Below are 21,734 nucleotides of genomic sequence, written 5' to 3'. Positions count from 1 at the left end.
ATGTGACTAACTGCACAATTTGATTTTGACTTTTGATTGCAAGGAAAAAGGGCACACTTAAGCTCACCAAGAAAAGTTTGACTTATTATAGTGATATCAATACATTTGTGGGCATACAAGTACAGAAACCAAAGTAATGCCAGGCCTAATGGAAATAGATATAAAACAAATAAGCGGTTAAGAAGCAACACAACTACTTGGTCTCTTTCAAGGGCTGTAGTCCTGACTTGACTCTGCTAGTCTCTTCCATTCATCTCTCTTTATTGCTGTATTAACAGGTTAGGTAGGCTATAGTGTCTTACAGTAACACACAACTCTCACCTCTCTGGCTTAACACAACATAAGCTAGTTTTCCTCAGTTGTTCTTCAGGCAGTGAATCAACAATTCCAATAGCTGTTTTCCATGTGCAGATTCAGTTATCCTGGCAGCTTTGATCTTAAGTTTCAACAAAATCTCAACGCATTTTCCCTAACTTCTTGCAGGAGCCTTTTATTAATTCAATCTGAAAGTAGCACCCATCAATTCTGCACATATTTCTTTGGCCAGACCTAATCACAAAGTCTTGCCTAACTACAAAAGATTGCATACTTTCAGATATGCCCCGGAAGGAAAAGATGCCTCCATGTTGCTAGGTACTGATAACCTCTGCCACACCAGACATGTTCCTTGAAAGTTTAGCCCATGTAACTGTATTGGTTCATTTGCCCCCTAGTACAGTTCGAGATCTTTCTGTTTAGCACTCCCAGTTAACATACTGTCTTCCAGTTTCCCAATTTCAAAATCCTAAGAAGAGTTCCTATACCTTATATCCTGTATTCTCCTATATTGGTCTTCCAGCATTACCAAAAGAAGAAACAGGAAATTTAAAGAAGGCTGACTTCTGACTTGGAGGATTAAACATGAGAGAAGACCCTAGGGCAATGTTTATTGAACACCTAAAGAAAAAGAATTCTGCCAACAGGTTGATTTTTCTACAAATTATCTGCTTCTGAAAGGCAGGGAAAAAATATTTGAAAACTTACAGAATGTAGAGAAATTCACCAGGAAGACAGTTCCAGAGAACATTATAAGGAACAATGGTATTGAAACTGGATTGGGAAACTTAAGGAGAAAGTAGCTCTGATTTCTAATTAGGAGAGAGTAACTAATATAAAGTCAAATTAATACTATAACAAATTAATATATGCAAAGTATAATTCCAAAACTTAAGATCAGAAACTTGAGATGCTTTTAATTCTGGCATGTGAAGATTCGATAGGGGAAAGGGAATTCCAAGTAAAATTACTCACCCTCCTTGAGAAATCATTTCAAAATTATTCTAAAAATTATTTATTAGATATTTTTCAAATTATAACACATTTATAACACATGCTTGCTATAAAAAGTGAAATAACCTAGAACAAAGGGTATAAAGACTAAACCAATCATCTCTCTTCACTCTTTGAACTTTTAAACTTTATCGATATGTGTTTTTAACTTTAATAGATGTTTCCATACAGCTTAGTTAGAATCTTTATTTATAATCAGTTGATCATAGACATGTGAGTCTATTTCTGGCCTCTGTTATGTTTCATTGATATATATTTCTATCCTTAAGCCACTAACGCACAGGTTAAATACTATAGCTTTATAGTAAGTCACTATTAGTATCAATCTTTCAAGTCAGATCTTTTTTCAATACTTTTGACTATTCTAGCTTCTTTGCATCATCAAGTAGATTTTAGAATCAACTTGTCAATCTCTTATCCCCCCAGAAAAGACTTCTGAAAATTTTCATTGGAATTGCACTGAATCTAAAGATCAATTTAGGAGAAATTGTCATCTTAACAATATTGAGTCTACTGATCTGTGAACATAGCATATCTCGCCATTTATTAAATTTGCTTTTAATTTTTCTCTGGAATGTTTTGTAGTTGTCAGTGTATTGATCTTATACACATGTTGTTAATTCAGTTTCATGGGTCTTTTTAATTGAAGTGTAGTTGATTTACAATGAATATTGTGTTAGTTTCTGGTATACAGCAAAGTGACTCAGTTATATACATATTCAGTTATACATGTATTCTTTTTCAGATCCTTTTCCATTATAGTTTATTACAAGATATTGAATATAGTTCCCTGTGCTATTTTTTCTATTTTATATATAGTAGTTTTTGCTAATCCCAAACTTCTAATTTACCCCTCTTAATTTCATGGTTGTTGATGCTGTTATAAATAGTATAGTTTTTAACCTCAATTGCTAATTGTACATTACAGATGGTAGATAGATAGATAGATGGATATAGATACAATTGATTTTCGTATATTCAATTCATTCTCTTCATACTTGCTGAAGAGAATACGAATGAATCCCGGTTCTGTGTGTGCTCCGAGAATTGTTTATATTACAACTCCAATAATTGATCTTTTCTCAGTTATTATTGCCCACCTGTACATGTGCAAATTGTGTTCAGTCAAAGACCCTAGCAAATACCCTAGCAGAGTATCCCCATAATACTTGTTCTCTGACAATAATTGATTCCTATAGTTAATCCTGCTTTTTAGTCATTTATGGAAGGAGGATTATTCCCATGTGATGCAGAGGGAAGGAATTTGCTGCTTTAATTTTTTTTTTTTTTGTCTTTTACAGTTTATTTTCTTTTTTGATTTTTGTTTATTTCTTAATTTTTTTATTACTCAATGAATTTACTACATTTATAGTTGTACAATGATCATCACAATTCAATTTTATAGGATTTCCATCCCACAACTCAGCGCATCCCCCCACCCCACAAACTGTCTCCTTTGGAAACCATACGTTTTTCAAAGTCTGTGAGTCAGTATCTGTTCTGCAAAGAAGTTCATTCTGTTCTTTTTTCAGATTCCACATGTCAGTGAAAGCATTTGATGTTGGTATCTCATTGTATGGCTGACTTCACTTAGCATGATAATTTCTAGGTCCATCCATGTTGCTAAAAATGCCAGTATTTCGTTCCTTTTAATGGCTGAGTAAAATAGTCTGTTGTGTATATGTATCACATCTTCTTGATCCACTCCTCTGTCCATGGACATTTAGGTTGTTTCCATGTCTTGGCTATTGTAAATAGTGCTGCAGTGAACATTGGAGTACATGTGTCTTTACGAGTCATGGTTTTCTCTGGATAGATGCCCAGGGGTGGGATTGCTGGATCAAATGGGAGTTCTATGTTTAGTTTTCTGAGGAATCTCCATACTGCTTTCCACAGTGGTTACACCAATTGACAATCCCACCAACAGTGTACTAGGGTTCCTTTTTCTCCACACCCTCTCCAGCACTTATTGTTTGTCGACTTTTGGATGACGGTCATCCTGGCTGGTGTAAGGTGGTACCTCATAGTGGTTCTGATGTGCATTTCTCTAATAAGGAGTGATGTTGAACATCTTTTCATGTGTTTTTTTGGCCATCTGTATGTCTTCTTTGGAGAATTGTCTGTTTAGATCTTCTGCCCATTTTTTGATGGGGTGGTTTGTTTTTTTGGTATTGAGTGGTAGGAGGTGTTTACAAATTTTGGAGATTCATCCCTTGTCAGTCACTTCATTTGCAAAGATTTTCTCCCATTCTGTGGGCTGTCCTTTCGTTTTGTTTAGGGTTTCCTTTGCTGTGCAGAAACTTTTAAGTTTGATTAGGTCCCATTGGTTTATTTTTCTTTTTATTGTCATTGCTCTAAGAGATGGATCTGAGAAGATGTTGCTGTTGTTTATGTCAGAGAGTGTTTGGCCTGTGTTTTCCTCTAAGAGTTTTATAGTGTCTGGTCTTATACCTATGTCTTTATTCCATTTTGAATTTATTTTTGTATATGGTGTTAGGGAGTGTTCTACTTTCATTCTTTTCCATGTGGCTGTCCAGTTTTCCCAGCATCACTTACTGAACAGGCTATCTTTTTTCCATTGTATATTCTTGCCTCCTTTGTCATAGATTAGTTGGCTGTAGGTGCGTGGGCTTCTATCCTGTTCCACTGATCTATATTTCTGACTTTGTGCCAGTACCATATGGTTTTGATGACTGTTGCTTTGTAGTATAGTCTGAAGTCCAGGTCCATTTTTCTTTTTCAGGATATCTTTGGCTATTCTGGGTCTTTTGTACTTCCAAACAAACTTTAAAATATTTTGTTCAAGTTCTGTGAAAAAATGTCCTTGGAAATTTGATAGGGATTGCATTGAATCTGTAGATTGTCTTGGGTAGTATAGTAATTTTGATAATATTAACTCTTCTAATCTGCAAGCATGGTATGTCTTTCCATCTATTTGTGTCAACTTTGATTTCTTTCATCAGTGTCTTATAGTTTTCAGAGTACAGGTCTTTTGTCTCTTTAGGTAGGTTTACTCCTAGGTATTTTATTCTTTTGGATGTGATGGTAAATGGGATTGCTTCCCTAATTTCTCTTTCTGCTCTTTCACTGTTAGTGTATAGAAATGCCATCAATTTCTGTGTGTTAATTTTGTATTCTGAAACTTTGCCAAATTCATGGATGAGCTCTAACAGTTTTCTGGTAGAGTCTTTAGGATTCTCTAGATACAGTATCATGTCATCTGCAAATAGGGATAGTTTTACTTCTTCCTTTCCAATTTGGATTCCTTTTATCTCTTTTACTTCTCTGATTGCTGTGGCTAGGACTTCCAAAACTATGTTGAATAGTAGTGGCAAGACCAGACATCCTTGTCTTGTTCCTGATCTCAGTGGGAATTCTCTCAGCTTTTCACCATTGAGAATGATGTTAGCTGTGGGTTTGCAGTATGTGGCCTCTATTATGTTGAGATAGGTTCCCTCTGTGCCCACTTTCTGAAGGGTTTTTGTCAGAAATGGGTGTTAGATTTTGCCAAAGGCTTTTTCTGCTTCTATTGAGAGGATCATATGGTTTTTATTCTTCCATTTGTTAATGTGGTGTATCACACTGATTGATTTGCAGATATTGAAGAACCCTTGCATCCCTGGGATAAATCCCACTTGATTATGACATACAATCCTTTTGATGTATTGTTGGATGCGGTTTGCTAGTATTTTGTTGAGGATTTTTGCATCAATGTTCATCAGTGAAATTGGCCTGTAGTTTTCTTTTTTTGTGGTATTTTTGTCTGGTTTTGGTATCAGGGTGATGGTGGCCTCATAGAATGAGTTTGGGAGTACCCTTCCTCTGCAATTTTTGGAATAGTTTCAGAAGGATAGGTATTAGCTCTTCTCTAAATGTTTGATAGAATTTGCCTGTGAAGCCATCTGGTCCTGAACTTTTTTTGTTGGCAGTTTTTAAATTACAGTTTCAATTTCAGTTCTTGTGATGGTTCTATTCATCTTTTCTATTTCATCTTGGTTTAGTCCTGGAAGATTGTACCTTTCTAAGAATTTGTCCATTTCTTCTAGGTTTTCCATTTTATTGGCATGTAGTTGCATGTAGGAGTCTCTTATGATCCTTTGTATTTCTGTGATGTCCTTTGTTACTTCTCCTTTTTCATTTCTAATTTTATTGATTTGAGTCCTCTCTCTTTTTTGCTTGATAAGTCTGGCTAAGGGTTTATCAATTTTATTGATCTTTTCAAAGAACTATCTTTTCATTTCATTGATCTTTTCTGTGATTTCCTTCATTTCTATTTCATTGATTTCTGCTCTGATCTTTATGATTTCTTTCCTTCTGCTAACATTAGGTCTTGTCTGTTCTTCTCTCTCAACCTGTTTTAGCTGTAAAGTTAGCTTGTTTATTTGAGCTTTTTCTTATTTCCTGAGGTGGGCTTGTATTGCTATAAACTTTCCTCTTAGAACGGCTTTTGCTGCATCCCATAGGTTTTGGAGTGTCATATCTTTGTTGTCATTTGCTTCTAGGTATTTTTTAATTTCTGCTTTGATTTCTTCAGTGATCCATTGGTTGTTTAGTAGTATGTGGTTTAGTCTCCACGTGTTTGTGTTTTTTGCATTTATTTTCTTGTTGTTGATTTCCAGTCATATAGCGTTGTGGTTGGAAAAGATGCTTGATATGATTTCAATTTTCTTAAAGTTACTGAGGCTGGATTTGTAGCCCAGGATGTGATCAATCTTAGAGAATGTTCCATGTGCACTTTTGAAGAATGTGTATTCTGTTGCTTTTGGATGGAATGCCCTATAAATATCAATTAAGTCCATCTGGCTTCATTCAGGGCCTGTGTTTCCTTATTGATTTTCTCTCTGGATGATCTGTCCATTGCTGTAAAGTCCCCCACTATGATTGTGTTATCGTCGATTGTCCTCTTAAGGTTGTTAGCAGTTGCCTTATATATTGTGGTGAACCTATGTTGGGTGTGTAGATATTTAAAATTGTTATATCATCTTCTTGGATTGATCCTTTGATCATTATGTAGTGACCTTCCTTGTCCCTTAAAATATTCTTCATTTTAAAGTCTATTTTGTCTGATATGAGTATTGCTACTCCAGCTTTCTTTTAATTCCCATTTGCAGGAATATTTTCTTTCATCCTCTCCCTTTCAATTTGTATGTGTCCCTAGAAGTGAAGTCAGTCTCTTGAAGACAGTGTATGTATGGATCTTGTTTTTTTATTTATTCAGCCAGTCTGTGTCTTTTGGTTGTGGCATTTAGTCCATTAACATTTAAGGTAATTATTGATATGTATGTTCTTATTGCCATTTTAATAGTTGCTTTGGATTCATTTTTGTTGCTCTTTTTTCTTCCCTTCCTCTCTCCTCTTCTGGTTGTTGATTATCTATAGTGTTGTATTTTAGTTGATTTTTCTTACTTGTTTTTGTATCAATTGTAGACTTTTGGTTTGCAGTTATTCTGAATTTTTGATATGAGTCTATATATATATGATATTGTTTTAAGTTGTTGGTCTCTTAATTGCAAGTACATCTCCAGTGTCTCTCATCTCCCACCTCTTCTCATAATTTCTTCTTTTGGTGTCATAATTGCGTGTGGATGATTTTATATCTTTACTGTATATATACCTTTACTGGTGAGCCTCGTCATTTGTGGTATTTTTGTTTCCTATTGCAGCCTTTTCTTTTCTGCCTAGTGAAATTCCTTTAGTATTTGTTCTAAAGCTGGTTTAGTGTTGCGGAATTCTCTTAGCTTTTGCTTATCTGTGAAGCTTTTGTGAATACTTTGCCAGGAAAATATCCATTTCATTAGGCTTTAAAATTTGCTGTCACAAAGTTTCACATAGTATTTTCCCCATGTTTGTTAATTGTGAGTTCCATTGTTCTTCCCATTATGTTAATAGTTATATTTCTTTTTCAGGCCTCATAATATATGAATTTATTTACTATTACATGAAAAATAAAAGATAATGAATAACTCCTCCAACAAAAATATTCTATTTCTCACCTATCCTTTCACAGTTTTTCTCTCAGTGATATCAGATCTTCAGAATACTTTTACTTTCACATTAGCTCCTTACCCTATCTCGAAGACTCTCAGATTTATTTAGTTTAAAATCCTTTCTTAAGTATTTTCCTTGGATGGAATATGTGAGTGCTATGTCCCCTAAATTCTATCAGTCTTCCTTTAACTGGACAATCGAGTGATCTCTTGGCTGCCTATACAATACTTAGGATGCCTTCTTTTACCTTTGTTAAGCTGAGGATTTTATTTCACATTCTTCCTGCCTTCCAGGCTACAAAAAGAAGTCCAATGCCAATCTGATTCTTTTCTTTTTATAATTAAGATTTTCCTCACTGGGAACTTATAGATGTTCCTTTTTTCCTTGGAGTTCAATAATTTTATCTGTATGTGCTTGGGTCTTTTTTTTAAATCAATGTCTTTGTAGATAATTCTAAAATCTTTTCAATCTGGAGTTCCCATCGTGGCTCAGTGGTTAACGAATCTGACTAGGAACCATGAGGTTGCAGGTTCCACCCCTGGCCTTGCTCAGTGGGTTAAGGATCTTGCATTGCCTAGAGCTGTGTTGTAGGTCACAGACATGGCTGGGATCTGGCGTTGCTGTGGCTCTGGTGTAAGCCAGCCGCTATAGCTCTGATTAGACCCCTAGCCTGGGAACCTCCCATATGCCGTGGGTGTGGCCCTAGAAAAAAACAAAAAGACAAAAAAATAAAAATAAAAAAATAAAATCCTTTCACTCTGTAATCTCATATACTTATTTGACTAAGGAAAACTATTCTTTCAGTTGTGATTTTTCCTCCATCTGTGCCTTTTCCTCTTTCTAGGATTCTTATTATTCACAAGCTGAGTCTCCTGGATTTATCCTGCAACCGTATTACCTTAATATAAGATACACTAAACTTTCATCTTCATAGATTCTCCTGTCTACCCCTTCCAAAGTATTTGTCATATATTACAAATAGTTAGAAATACTACAAAATTTGAATAAGGTCATCTTCCAGTAGTACTAAATGGGCAAAACCCTCTTAATTTACTATAATTATTGCATAGTTAAAAAGACAAAAGAATATCAACAGAAAATAAATGTGGAAGTTGTTACAAGATGGCACAAATATCAAAAGTTTAAAATTAAATATTATTGGGTTAAATTACCCCATTAAAAAAAGTTTTTTAATGGACATTTCCATTGTGGCTTTGTGTTACCAAATCCAACTTGTATCCATGAGGACACAGGTTCAATCCCTGGCCTTGCTCAGTGGGTTAAGGATCTGGTATTGCCCTGAGCTGTGGTGTAGGTCTCAGACACAGCTCGGGTCCTGCATTGTTGTGGCTGTGGTGTAGCTGGCAGCTGCAGCCCGATTCAACCCCTAGCCTGGGAACTTCCCTATGCTGCAGGTGCAGCCCTAAAAAGACAAAAAGAAAAAGAAAAAGTTTCCCCAGAATTTCTTTTGAAATAGAATACCACTTCCATTACTTTCAAGTAATGCAATTTTTATAAACCACATTCAGCAATATCCTTAACACAAAGTAAATACAGAATATTTTTAACTAGATATCAGACAATCTTAAAGTTCCAGAGCCTATAATCAGCTCCTTTCTTCCATTGACTTTTCCCCTGTACCTAAGGATTGGTGGCTCTAAAAGGGAGTGTGGGGAGAAGACAGAGAATTCTTTCTTCTCTGAGTGTTCATTCTTTAGAGTCAGAGACTGCTGTGTTAATAATCAAGCATTATAGTCAAAAGTAAGTAGGAAAACACCTCTAAGTTTTCATCAGAAAACATTCGTCTTTTTTTAAAAAATGGAAAAGCTGTTAGTGCATTTTAAATTTGATCTGCTCATTGCTAAAGAACATCATCTGAGTGAATAGTAAGTTTCAGAGGATAATCAAACACTTTACACAAATGAGAACATCTGCAGTCACCCCAGGAATGATGAAATTACAGGGCCATCAATCCTCATGCTTCAGGGCACAGGCTGATTATCAGCTGGAAGAGAGAAGATATTCTTTATAGTGTTTCTATAATATCAACTCATACAGATTTTTATTTCCCTTTGAACACAATCCTTTGGGAGAGCTTTAACGTACATTATGGACAAATACTGCAATATGAAGGGAAAATATAAAACTATTTTAGAGAAATAAATTAAGAAAATGATAAACAATCAGGGAAGTTATGCAGAATAAGCATAAAAGTTAACAAAAATCATTTTGGCTATTTATCACACATAGAACCTGACAGAGTAGAGCTCAGCATTTTGTTGAATGATGAATGAATGGAGAAAGAAATCTATAACCTTACCAATATTTGACCTTCAGTACTTTGCTTATCCTCAGTTTACTTATCTTTAAAATGGGGATAATTGTACCCATCTCTTGTTATTACAGAGATTGAACAAAGTTTTGCATGTAAATAAATTTATTACTGCCTGGTAATAAATGATAGTCATTTAAATCTCCTGATTAAATTGATTTAGCTAATTCCTAGCCAAATCTAACAATTAAATTATCTCAATATGTTTCATAATAGATCAAATCTTTATATATTGATATATTATAATCCGCATTCTGTTGTGTTTCTGTGAAATCTGTAATGTAGTACACCACAGACATTCCTTAAGACTATTTTTATTTTGAGCTAAGCATAAATTTTCTGCTAATAAACAGATTCTTAGTTGATGTCTTAGTCTGTTCAGGCTGCTGAAACAAAATACCACAGACTGGGTAGATTGTAAACAACATAAATTAGCCTGTCACAGCTCTGGAAGCTGGGAAGTACAAAATTAAGGTATCGGCAAAATTGTTATCTGGTAAGGGTCTGCTTCCTTACAATGGTGGTCTTCTCATGGTAACTTCCTATAATGGGAGGGGGCAAGGGATCTTTATTGGGCCACTTTTATAAGGGCGCTAATTCCATTCACGAAAGTTTTTCCAAGGACCATACCTCCTAATACCATCACCTTGGGTGTTAAGATTTCAAGATAGGAATTTTGGAGACACACATTCAATCCATAGCAGTTGATATACTGTAATAAGCAAAGCTCAAACTCATAAAAGACTAACAGCTGCTCTGGAGTTCCTGGCTTGGGTTACTCCTGTGTCACCGGTTAGATCCCTGGCCTGGGAACTTCTATATGCCCTGGACATGTAGCCAAAAAATAAAGAGTAACAGCTGCTCACCTTGAAATGTCCAAAGCACTGGCCCAAGGCTACTACAGCTGGCCAAATGCATATAAAAGTCATTTAAAGGATTGTAAATTATGAGTGGTACTGACACTCCTTCCTAACAATTTATTAAAACTAATTACTTTTATTAGCAAATTCTCTTGAGATCTATAAATTAGATGTATCCTGTAGATATTGATAATGTTCCACTCACATGAATAAGTTCAGTATCTGTAAACAGTACTTATATGTCTTTGGATATTCAAAACTAGTTAAAAGCTAGGTTAAAAATAAATCACATAGCATTTGGGATTAGCATAACTTTAAATAACAATGAGAACTTTTTTTCCCTAAACAATGATCACATGCTGTTTTTATTGCAACTGAAGAAGGTGTTGGAAAGATAACCTAGTTTATTGGACTATTTCTCTAAGGGCAGGATTAAAAAAGTCTGCATTTTTTGTTGCTGTTGGCTTTTTTTTTTCTGTGCAGTAAAGTCGTTTCAATGAGCTGCACATAATCAAGTTATCTCTTTTTTGGAAGACTGAAAATTGGAAGATTTCTTAGATCTTGAAAGGAATTTTTGTCATTTACTTCATGAATCGTTTAGCAAAAGGCAGCCATGTACTCCTTCAAATAAGTTACTATCTCAGAGTATCACTATGTCGCTTAAAAATTTGGGGGAGGGAGTGGATTTTTTGTTTTTTGGTTTTTTTTTTTTTTGTCCCGCATCATCAAATCAACAGTTCTGCAGGCTATCTGACAAAAGTTAATGACCAATTCAATTAATGTTGAGTTCTGGTGATTTTCTTAGACCATAAAAGGGCCCATTTCCAAGTTGTAACAGCAGGTAGCCCACTCAGATCTGCAGTACCTTTGAGAATACCAGACCAACAGCTCTGGTGATAGGAGAATAATATGCTATACAGTTTCACAGGGCAATGTCCAGACAGGACATTGTGATGAAGCTGTTTAAAAGATCAAAAAGATCCCCGGAGTTCCCTTTGTGGTGCAGTGGAAATGAATCTGACTAGTATCCATGAGGTTAAGGATCAAATGGGTTAAGGATTCTGAGTTGCCTTGAGCTGTAGTGTAGGTCGCAGGTGCTGCTGGGATTTGATCCCTAGCCTGGGAACTTCCAGGTGCTGGGTGTGCAGCCCTTAAAAAAAAAAAGTCTCAGACAACACTGGGATCTGTTGAGCCTGAGGAAGATATTAGTGATAAAGCAAACATGGTATTTATAACATATTTAACGACTAGTGGAACCCAGGTGAAGAGTGTCAATATGGGTGTTCATTGTACTAGTCTTTAAACTTTTTAAAAGAAAAAATTAGAGGACTCTAAATTCTGATTTCTCATTCTGGCCCCCTTTTCCTAATCTGGCTTCCTGAAAGCAATTTTCTTGTTGCCATTATGTTATTACTGTGTATGTTTGTTGGATAAATTAGACACATCTTCAAGAACTAGAAAAATACTTTAATGATTGAAAACCAAAATAAATACATCTCATTACAAAAACGAAACGAAACAAAAAAACCCAATCAGTTCCACCGGCAAGGGGCAGCAATGTTTGGGGAGAGGGAGAAGCATGCTTAGTATATGAAGACTAACACTAGAACTAGTCCCCCCCCCCATCACCATCATCGCCACACACTTTCCCTGAAGAAATGGAAAGAAACCATCATCCTGGAAGCTGTGGTAGATGCTCGGGCCACATAACATTGAATAAGTCTATTTGGAGACACATGAGACTTCACAGTGACACAACGTTTCGTGTCCAGAACTAGTTTTCTAAACTATAGGCATTCAGGCAACCCATTTCTGCCTCAGTTGAACCAAAGGTTCTGCTGGCCTTGTGAAAGCTCAGCCAGGCACTGCCTGAGATTTGGGCGCTGCGGGGGGTGGGGAGTGGTTGTAACTGAGAGGGGGCAGGGGACCTAGAAACGTTCACACCAAACAGTAAGCAGCCTCAAGGGCCGAGCCTGAATTGAAAGCGTGAAATGAAGGGGGCAAAGCTTTTAACTAATATACCAAACCTTTACACCCATGACCTAGTTTAAATCTCATGGCAACATTAGGTAGTCGATATTATAAATCACCTTTGAGACAGCAAAAAAACAGGGTGAAAGAAGCGAAGAGACTCCCTCAGGGGCTCGCGGCCGGCGCCGTCAGACTACGGGATGCGGCAGCGCCAGGGGCGGGCTTTCTCGGATTCCTGAGGGGGAGAAACGCCCGGCTGCAGTACAGAAACCTAGGCCTGGGTGAGGCGGTGCCAGCAGCGGAAAAAGGAGGGTCCCCTGCGAGGCGCAGTGCCAACCGAGGGGAGGTCGGCGCGGAGACCAGAGCTGCAAACCAAACAAACCAAACGCAGACGCTAGCGGCAAGCACCAGCCCCTCCGCCAGCCCCCTCGCTGCGGGGAGGGGTTTCTCACGCCCCGCTCTCGGGTGACTGCGCCGGAGGTCGGAAGGAAGCGAGGCGAGGGATGAGTCATCCCGCCTAATTCCTCTTTCCCGGTCCCCTCGCCTCCGCGCGCCGGCCCCCTCCCGAGATCTTGAAGCCGGGAGCGAAGATTCCCCACATCCTCAGAGTCCTCCACCAAACCCCCTGTGGCCTGCGGAGGAGAGAGAAGGACGGGCCTTGTGGCCAATGAGAACTTTGCTCTCTCGCCCGCCGTCCAATAGGCCGCTGTTTATAGGCTGGGGCGGGACTAGGAGGATAGGAGGGGGCGGCCCCAGGTTGGCGCGCGCCGCTGCTGTTCTGTGGCTCACAGAGAGAGCGCCTCACCAGGAGTCGGCGCCTAGGCGACACGGAAAGGCGCCACTGCCACAGCCGCCGCTGCTGGCCAAGGTGCTGGACAAGACAGGCCCGTCGGCCACTCGTCAGCTCAGGCGCCGGTTGCAGCCGCCGCTGCTTCGCTCCCAGCCCAGTCCCCATGGAAGAGATGGAAGAAGAATTAAAATGCCCCGTGTGTGGCTCCTTCTACCGGGAGCCCATCATACTGCCCTGCTCTCACAATATATGTCAGGCGTGCGCCCGCAACATCCTGGTGCAGACCCCGGAGTCGGAGTCCCCTCAAAGCCGACGGGCCTCGGGCTCCGGGGTCTCCGACTATGACTATCTGGACCTGGACAAGATGAGCCTGTACAGCGAGGCGGACAGCGGCTATGGCTCCTACGGGGGTTTCGCCAGCGCCCCCACTACCCCGTGCCAGAAGTCCCCCAACGGCGTTCGAGTGTTTCCCCCAGCTATGCCGCCACCGGCCACCCACCTGTCACCGGCCTTGGCCCCGGTGCCCCGCAACTCCTGTATCACCTGCCCCCAGTGCCACCGCAGCCTCATCCTGGATGACCGGGGACTCCGCGGCTTTCCCAAGAACCGCGTCCTGGAAGGGGTAATTGACCGCTACCAGCAGAGCAAAGCGGCGGCCCTTAAGTGCCAGCTCTGCGAGAAGGCGCCCAAGGAGGCCACCGTCATGTGCGAACAGTGCGATGTCTTCTACTGTGATCCGTGCCGCCTGCGCTGCCACCCACCCCGGGGGCCCCTAGCCAAGCACCGCCTGGTGCCCCCGGCCCAAGGCCGGGTGAGCCGGCGGCTGAGCCCGCGAAAGGTCTCCACCTGTACAGACCACGAGCTGGAGAACCACAGCATGTACTGCGTGCAGTGCAAGATGCCCGTGTGCTACCAGTGCTTAGAGGAAGGCAAGCACTCCAGCCACGAAGTCAAGGCATTGGGGGCCATGTGGAAACTGCACAAGGTGAGTCCTAAGAAAACCCATCCCTAACTCCCCGCACCTCTGATCTTCTGGTTTCGCACTGTCCTTTGGCGCACAGTGCATACCAGCGGGGGCGCAATGCAGGTGCCTCAAATACCTGCTTCCCCTGCCTTGCGCATTGCAGGAGGCGCAGAGGGACCTTACACGGCGCACAGGGGAGTGGAACCTCTCTAGAGACTTGTTTCGGGGGTGCGTAGAGCGGGTCTCCCGGGGCGCGCTGCCTGCGAGCCGGGTGCAGGGCGCCCACTCCCGGAGCTGACCGGCAGCTCTAGGCCGCCACCAGCGTGCGGGAAAACGATGCATAACTGGGCCAACCCGCGGCTATGCTTGGGGCTGCCAGGGACGCTCCAGGGCAGAGGTGGTTGTGGGGCTCCAGCCGTGATCCCCCAGGGAGAAGATGGGGGCGGCTGAGCAGGCAGACCACTGGGAGCTGGAGCTCCTGGATAGGCTGACGCCTGGAGTCGCGGTGGGGGTGGGGAAAAGAGCCACGAACAGAATACTGATACGTCGGCGCTGGCCGAGACCCCGCGTCCGGTCTGTAAAGGATGCGGGTCAGGGTGCTTTGCGCGCAGAAGGCTTATGAGTGGGGAGTGGGTTGAAGGAAAAAAAAAAAAATCCTGTAGTCGCCATGACAACGCGGCCTGAAGGCTGCGGCCCTGACCCTTGCAGAGGGAATCTATCTGGGCGGGAGTAGCAGGACTGGAGGTTTCTGCACGGTCGCGACCTGAAAGCTAGGCAGGTGCATCTCACAATCCCCAGCTATCCCCCTCCTACTGATCACCCACACACCCATTTGTCCAGGATTCAACCCTTTCCTTTTGTCAGTAGTTGTCTGTGTAACTTTGAGACTGCTGTTAACAAATTTATCTCTTACCTCTTTTGATGTCACCTCTGCCAAAGCTAGCTTCAAGAACAGGGCCTTTAACAACTTAAGTCATGCCACTACTCTTTTCACAATCCTCCAATTGTCCCCCACTTTTCCTAGACGGCCCTTAGATGATACACCAGGGCCTTACATGATCTGCTCCAGTTTGTTCTCATCAAATTCGTTTCCTCACATTCCCTCTGCTTCAGCCACCCTGTCCCTCTTGTTCCTCCACCACCACCAGGTCCCTTCTGGCCCCAGGGCCTTTGCATTTGATATTCCTTCAGCCTGAGACCATACCCTGTATCTGAATAGTTCACTCTCTTGCCTCCTTCAGATCATTGCTTAGACTTCACCCTTGCAGTGAGACCTTCTGATCCCCTAGTTCTCTCCCTGTTTTATTTTTCTCAATAGTACTTATCACTAACTAACATGCTGTATATTTTAATTATCAAGTTACTTTTGTATTTATCTATTGCTCCCTCAACCACACACACACACACACACACACACACACACTTCATGAGGAAAGAGATCTTTATAATGTTATTGCCCACACTGCTTAGAAGAAGGAAACCACTCTTGAGAAGATGTGCATGAATTTGACTTTTACTTTTTAAATAATCCATTTAGTCGGGGTTGCAAAGGGCAAAGCAGGGGTTCAGGAGGTTTACTTCACATCATTGAGCTGCAAGCCCAAGGATGAGGTAGGGCAGCAGAGATGGTGTTCAGGCCTCAGCTATTCCCCACTCAGTGTCCCACCATTCCTTGGAGACTAGAAAGTTTAGTCTTTGAGAAAGGCCCTGGGCTTAAGTCTTGAATGTTTTATTTACAGCAAGAAAAAATAAATGATCACCATTTTTAGCAATAGGAAAGCTCAACTCAATATTAATTGAAGGTGATCCATGTTTACAGCCTCCCCTATGACCGATTAAGCCACATGAGTACTGATGGAGATTCAATTTAGCACAAATTTGAGCCCCCACCTAAGGCACATGCCACTATTTTTTAAACATTTCAATTTAAATTTTTAAATATTTAATTTTTGAAATTTTAAAAACTTGTTTGTGGACAATTTTTTCTTCATATTATGATTTCGCTCTTAAACTGTTCATTATTACCTATGTTCAAATTGCCCACAAGACTATCCTTGGAATTTTAGAAATTAATCATCCTGTCTAGAAGACTTAGAGGTACAAGCTAATTAGGATGGTCAAACCACAACATTATTCTTCTGTACAGAAGAACCTATACTTTGTCCATTAAGACCAAAGGCAACCTTTAAATCTCTGTCAAGCTCCATGTAGATTTGAAATGTTAAACCATTTGCTTTGTTGGTAATGGATGTAGTGAGTAGACACTGTGGTACAGAGTTGAAATTTGGATATCTGCTAAACAATAAGATATAAGTAAGCTAGGAAAGGAATGTTGATTTATTTTTTTCTCTGATCTTTTGCACTTTTTTTCAAAATAGTAAATAGTTATAATTTTTGTTCAGTCAGTATCAAGATTATTAAGCTCCAAGAATTACAAGGCAAAAGGATGACAGATTTAACCTTCACTTATCATCTGTTAGATGAACAACAAATATTACTCCCCCACCTTATCTCTTTGATAAGGTAGTTAACGTGTTAATATTCAGTTTTTCATACAGTCTGTTTATCTTCCATCCTCACAAAAAGCTCATGGGCCAGAATTTCTATGTCCTTCAAAACGTGGAAAACAAAGAATTACACTAAGTAGTTCTCCCAAAGTTGGGTAGTTATCAACACAGGTTATCATTAGATCTGAATGTTCTTGTTAATAGTCATTTCTAGTGATAAAGAAAACTCTGTGAATAAGTGTTTCTCTCAGGAAGCCAACATCTTACACATTCAAGACAAAATGGCTGATGTTTATCTTGTAAGTGGTTTTAAAACAACTGGTTGAAATTCATTAGTTGTCAGTTGACCAAATTAAAACACTTTTCAGACATATATGGCCTTAAAAATCCATGAAAAATAATAATACAGGAAGTGGACTTATAAGACAAATATCTAGTAACACTTTTATTTAATATCAGCATTTGTTCTATTCCTTAATCAAACTTAGGTTGGTATAAAGAATTACTACACACACACAAAGAAAATATTTTTGTAGACACTTCCATATAGGCAATTGGAATCACTATTATTACTTTGTAATTCTAGCAATTCGTATTTCTAAATCTAACATTATCTTTGAATTCCTGGTATAGTTTATCAATCCCTGAATCAGTAATATATTTGTAACCATTCCTTTGTTTTTGTACTGTTGAGCAAGAATTTTCTTTTCCCTCCTAACCTAAACACTGATTATTCATTTTGAATCTTGTCTTAAATATTATTTCTCACTTTCCTTCTTATTTTAAAACAAATATTTGCAGTTTAAACATTTTAAAATAAACCATCAGTTATTATGCTTTCATCTTCAACGTATTCTGGAAAAAATACCTGCTTTGTGATATGTTGGCCTCTCATCAAATATTTGTGTAGTAAGTGTGTTATTTAATGTAACTAAAGTGATGTTCAATTTTATATATATATATGAGCAGCAGTAAATACATCTAATCTATATATTCCTGTGGTAAATATAAGAAGTAACATATGTCCGTGTTTTTAACTTTTTAAAAATTTACTTCTAGTATAATCAGAATATTTTGTGTACAGTGTAAACATTCTTACGGGTATTAAGGAGAATGTTGCAGAGGAATGGATTGTTCCTCTTTGTACTGAGGCAAAGTAGAAAGAGCAAGGTGAGGTTTTGGGTTCCAGATCTGAGGCTGCCACTTACTCACTGGTAACTTTAAGCAAGCCTCACAGTCTCCCTGTGCTTCATACCCATAGGATGTAAAAGAGCTAAAACTATATTTATTAAAGTATTTTGAAAAAATAATTCAAATGTTTATAACTTACTACTTTCAGTTTGGCAAAACAAAGTTTTCACACATAAAACAGAAGTTGTTTTCTCACTAGTCTACAGTTATTGCGTAAAAATCTCATCTCCCAACTTAGGATACTTTGCTTGCTCCTTACAGAGCACAGAATACAGTACAGAGGCTGCTCTTGAAGGTGGCCTGAAAGAGTGAGCCACATCTTCATGGATCCTGAGAGAACAGCTGGTTGAATTAAGCCCAAGGAAACAAGAACACTATACAAGATGCATTTGTATGTTACCCAAAAGTATTTTGAGAGTTCCCGCTCTAGCTCAGCAGGTTAAGGATCTGCTGTTGCCTCTGTGGCAGCTTGAGTTGCTGCTGAGATGCAGGTTTGATCCTGGCCCAGTGCAGTGGGTTAAGGCTCTGGCATTGCAGCAGCTGTGGTGTATGTAGGTCACAGCTGCAACTCAGATTTGATCCCTGGCCTTGGAACTTCTATATGCAGCAGGTGTGGCCAAAGAAACAAAATTTGTTTTTCAATTACAAAGCTAAAATGATAAGTGATGCAACTCGGTTTTTTTCAGATTCTCCAATGAAGATACACTTTGAAGTAGCAGAAATTGTTCTTCCTGTATATACCATGAAAAGATGCTATTGATTGGAATTTCAGGTCAAATCAGTTTTGAAAAAAAAAGTAAAAGAAAACTCTCGGAGTTCCCGTCGTGGCACAGTGGTTAACGAATCCGACTAGGAACCATGAGGTTGCGGGTTCGGTCCTTGCCCTTGCTCAGTGGGTTAATGATCCGGCGTTGCCGTGAGCTGTGGCGTAGGTTACAGACGCGGCTCGGATCCCTCGTTGCTGTGGCTCTGGCGTAGGCTGGTGGCTACAGCTCCAATTCGACCCCTAGCCTGGGAACCTCCATATGCTGCGGGAGCGGCCCAAGAAATAGCAAAACAAAGACCAAAAAAAAAAAAAAAAAAGTATGTGTATGCATGTAACTTAAACTAGAACCCATTACATGATAAATGTTTAAAGACAAAAGAGTTTCAGAGTTCCTGTCGTGGCTCAGTGGTTAACAAACTCAGCTAGGAACCATGAGGTTGCGGGTTCAATCCCGGCCTCGCTCAGTGGGTTAAAGATCTGACATTGCCTTAACATTGTGCTGAAGGTTGCAGACATGGCTCGGATCCCACGTTGCTGTGGCTGTGGTGTAGGCCAGCAGCTGTAGCTCTGATTCAACCACTAGCCTGGGAACCTCCATATGCCTCATGCACAGCCCTAAAAAGCAAAAAAAAAAAAAAAAAAAAAAAAAAAAGATAAAAGAGTTTCGAATAATATTGTCCTTTATCAGGGACAGTTCATTGTAAGGAAAGAAACCCACTTGGGGGTCTTAGAGGATTTCGAGGGAAATAAAATCAACTCGAAAGGAGAATGGAACTGTAAAGCTAGAGATTAAATTCACTCTCTGTGTATCAGTCACCTTGGACTAAGTTATGCTACAGTAACAAACAATTTCCAAATCTCAGTGAAATACAACATTATAATATAATTTCTTACACCAATACCCACAGAGAGTAGTTGTAACCCTTCTCCACATCCTCCTTATTCTGGAATTTAGGCTGAAAATGCATATTTGGAATATGGCAACATTATATCAAAGAGTAAGGAAGAAACAGAACCACTCAGTGGCACTTGAAGTTTCCACTCAGACATGGTATGTCACTTCTGCGTATATTCCATTGGCTAAAACAAGTCATGTGGCCAACAGTCATCAGGTCTGCAGGAATTTCACTTTTCCAACAGAGAGGCACCAGAGGAGGGCTTTATAGAGGAGGGCAGAGAATATTTTGAGCAAATAATACAATCTGGCACATGCCTAACTCTCTGTGGATGGGCTTCCTTGGCCTGCACAAGGCCTGACATGATTTCTCCATTCCTCATGCAGCATGACATTTCAGTTCAAGTGTCCTCTCTCATCTAACTAGTTTCTCTGTGTTTCTTAGGCCACATTTTCAAGTGTAGAGAAAAACTCTGAGTGGTTCAGCTTGAGTCAGGGGTTTACTGATAACTACCTAGGTCACAAGCCCACCCCTTTAATGAGGTGGATGCAGAAGACTTGGCTAAGACAAGTGAGGAGTTCACCTGGGGTGGAAAACTGAAGGGGCACCAAAACTCAGTCATCGGGATAAAAAATATTGTAAGGCAATATCTTTAAAAAATGCAAAAAAAAATGTATAATGGCAGATCAACATTTTGATTAAAGACAAGGTCAGTAATAGGGCCATGCTGAGCCATATTAGAGCCTGAGTCAAAAAGGAAAATATTGATACTGTCTTTGTTTAAGATTTTGATCTTGTGTTCTTTGGATTCTTGTGTTCTTTTAATCATGGATTCTTTGGCATTCATTTTTGTTGTATGAAAACATTGCATTAAAATGTCATTTATGTCAATGACTGAGGTTTGGGGCACCCCTTTAAATTCTGCACCCAAAGAAAGTACCTCAATTCCTCTCACCCTAGTTCTGGCCCTGATGGACAGATACAAATCTAGCTCCTAGTTTCACTGCTCAGCTGGAAGAAAGCCCAGGGCAGAATACCTTTGTGAGCATCGGGGGAGGGAGGCACTGACCAGCACTTCTTATACAGTCTCCGAGGTAGCCAATCTGAGTGCAGAAGAAAGCCTTTTTGCTCTCCCTGGGTCTTCTGCATTTTAACTACCACACTAATTTCTTGAGATGCTTCAAACAGAAGAAACTGGGTCAGCTGATGATGAAGAAAAAGTAGACAGAGAAGCACAGAGAACAAGGACAGCTGTAGCTCTGTGCTTCCTCTCTCCAGTAGTGCTCCACCACCAAGCAGTTTGTGTGCTTATTCCCACTGCCATTATGTTTCATGGTCAGTGTGGCCACTGAGAGCAAAGTGGTCCCTCACTTGCTGAGTGGAGGAAGGATGACAGAAGGTGGCAAAACATGATTTTGCACCAACTCTGGTACCTCCTTTCAACCTGTGATTGGGTTGGGAGTGGGGGAGCCATACAGTTTCATTTCAAGAAGTCTGTCTATTTGTTAGAAGAAAAGAAGAGCTTTAGTAACCAGGGGGTTTAGTGTTTTGTGTTTTTTAGTTTTGGTTTTGTAGCCATGGGTTTTAGTGTTTTGGTCTTTAATGGCAGTACACTTCTCACTAATTAGGTGCCTCCCCTCACTGTCACATCCCTGCCTCTGCCCAGTCCTTGTGATTCTGGTGGGGCTGCCAATCCAGTGCTCTGCTTTACCTGGCCAAGTAGAAGAGCATGTGACATAGGCCTGACCCATCATCAAACCCTCTCTCTGGCCAAAGTAATTCATTCAAAGGATGAGCACGCAGTACAAGCCAATCTAGAGTCCTTTTCTGAAGTTTATAAATAATGAGTCATGGACAGAAAAGCCTTGCTTTCTTCTGGGCTTGTTGTAGCTGGAATAAAAGCCAGGAGGTACCTGTGTCCATGCCTTCTTCCTCCTCCTCCTACATTAGTAGAAGAAAGTAATTTGCAGAGCTAATAAACACAGAACTCTGAGAATACCGTTTGAGTCCCTGAAGCCCTTCATGACCAAGGCTGACTACCCCATCCTGCCTTTTCAGATATATGATTTAACAAACCTCCCCTTCCTTTTTTTTTTTTTGATAGGCAAGAAATAGATTTATTAAGATAGGACACTTGTGA

The 21,734-nt window shown here is 40.1% G+C and overlaps 1 protein-coding gene across 22 annotated transcripts in view; it reads left to right on the top strand.

The window, feature by feature from the left end:
* The window catches only part of TRIM9 (tripartite motif containing 9), a 210,381-nt gene that overhangs the window by 90,140 nt on the left and 98,507 nt on the right, over nucleotides 1-21,734 (top strand). For 19 of the 22 annotated variants that reach the window (XM_084981067.1, XM_021101794.2, XM_084981053.1 and 16 more), the window contains exon 1: nucleotides 13,287-14,255. The exons of the other annotated variants lie outside the window; for them this stretch is intronic. In XM_084981067.1, coding sequence (XP_084837193.1) covers nucleotides 13,434-14,255 — 822 coding nt within the window. In that variant the 5' untranslated portion in view covers nucleotides 13,287-13,433. Of the gene's footprint in view, nucleotides 1-13,286; nucleotides 14,256-21,734 lie in introns of those variants that run through there. 22 annotated transcript variants of the gene reach the window in all.

Source organism: Sus scrofa, chromosome 1, assembly GCF_054392235.1.
Source record: "Sus scrofa isolate SSC_HxYL_T2T_F1_AM1 chromosome 1, Sscrofa_HxYL_maternal_Yorkshire_Landrace_v2.0, whole genome shotgun sequence".
NCBI classification, from domain to species: domain Eukaryota; kingdom Metazoa; phylum Chordata; class Mammalia; order Artiodactyla; family Suidae; genus Sus; species Sus scrofa.
This window is presented reverse-complemented; position numbering and strand designations above follow the sequence as displayed.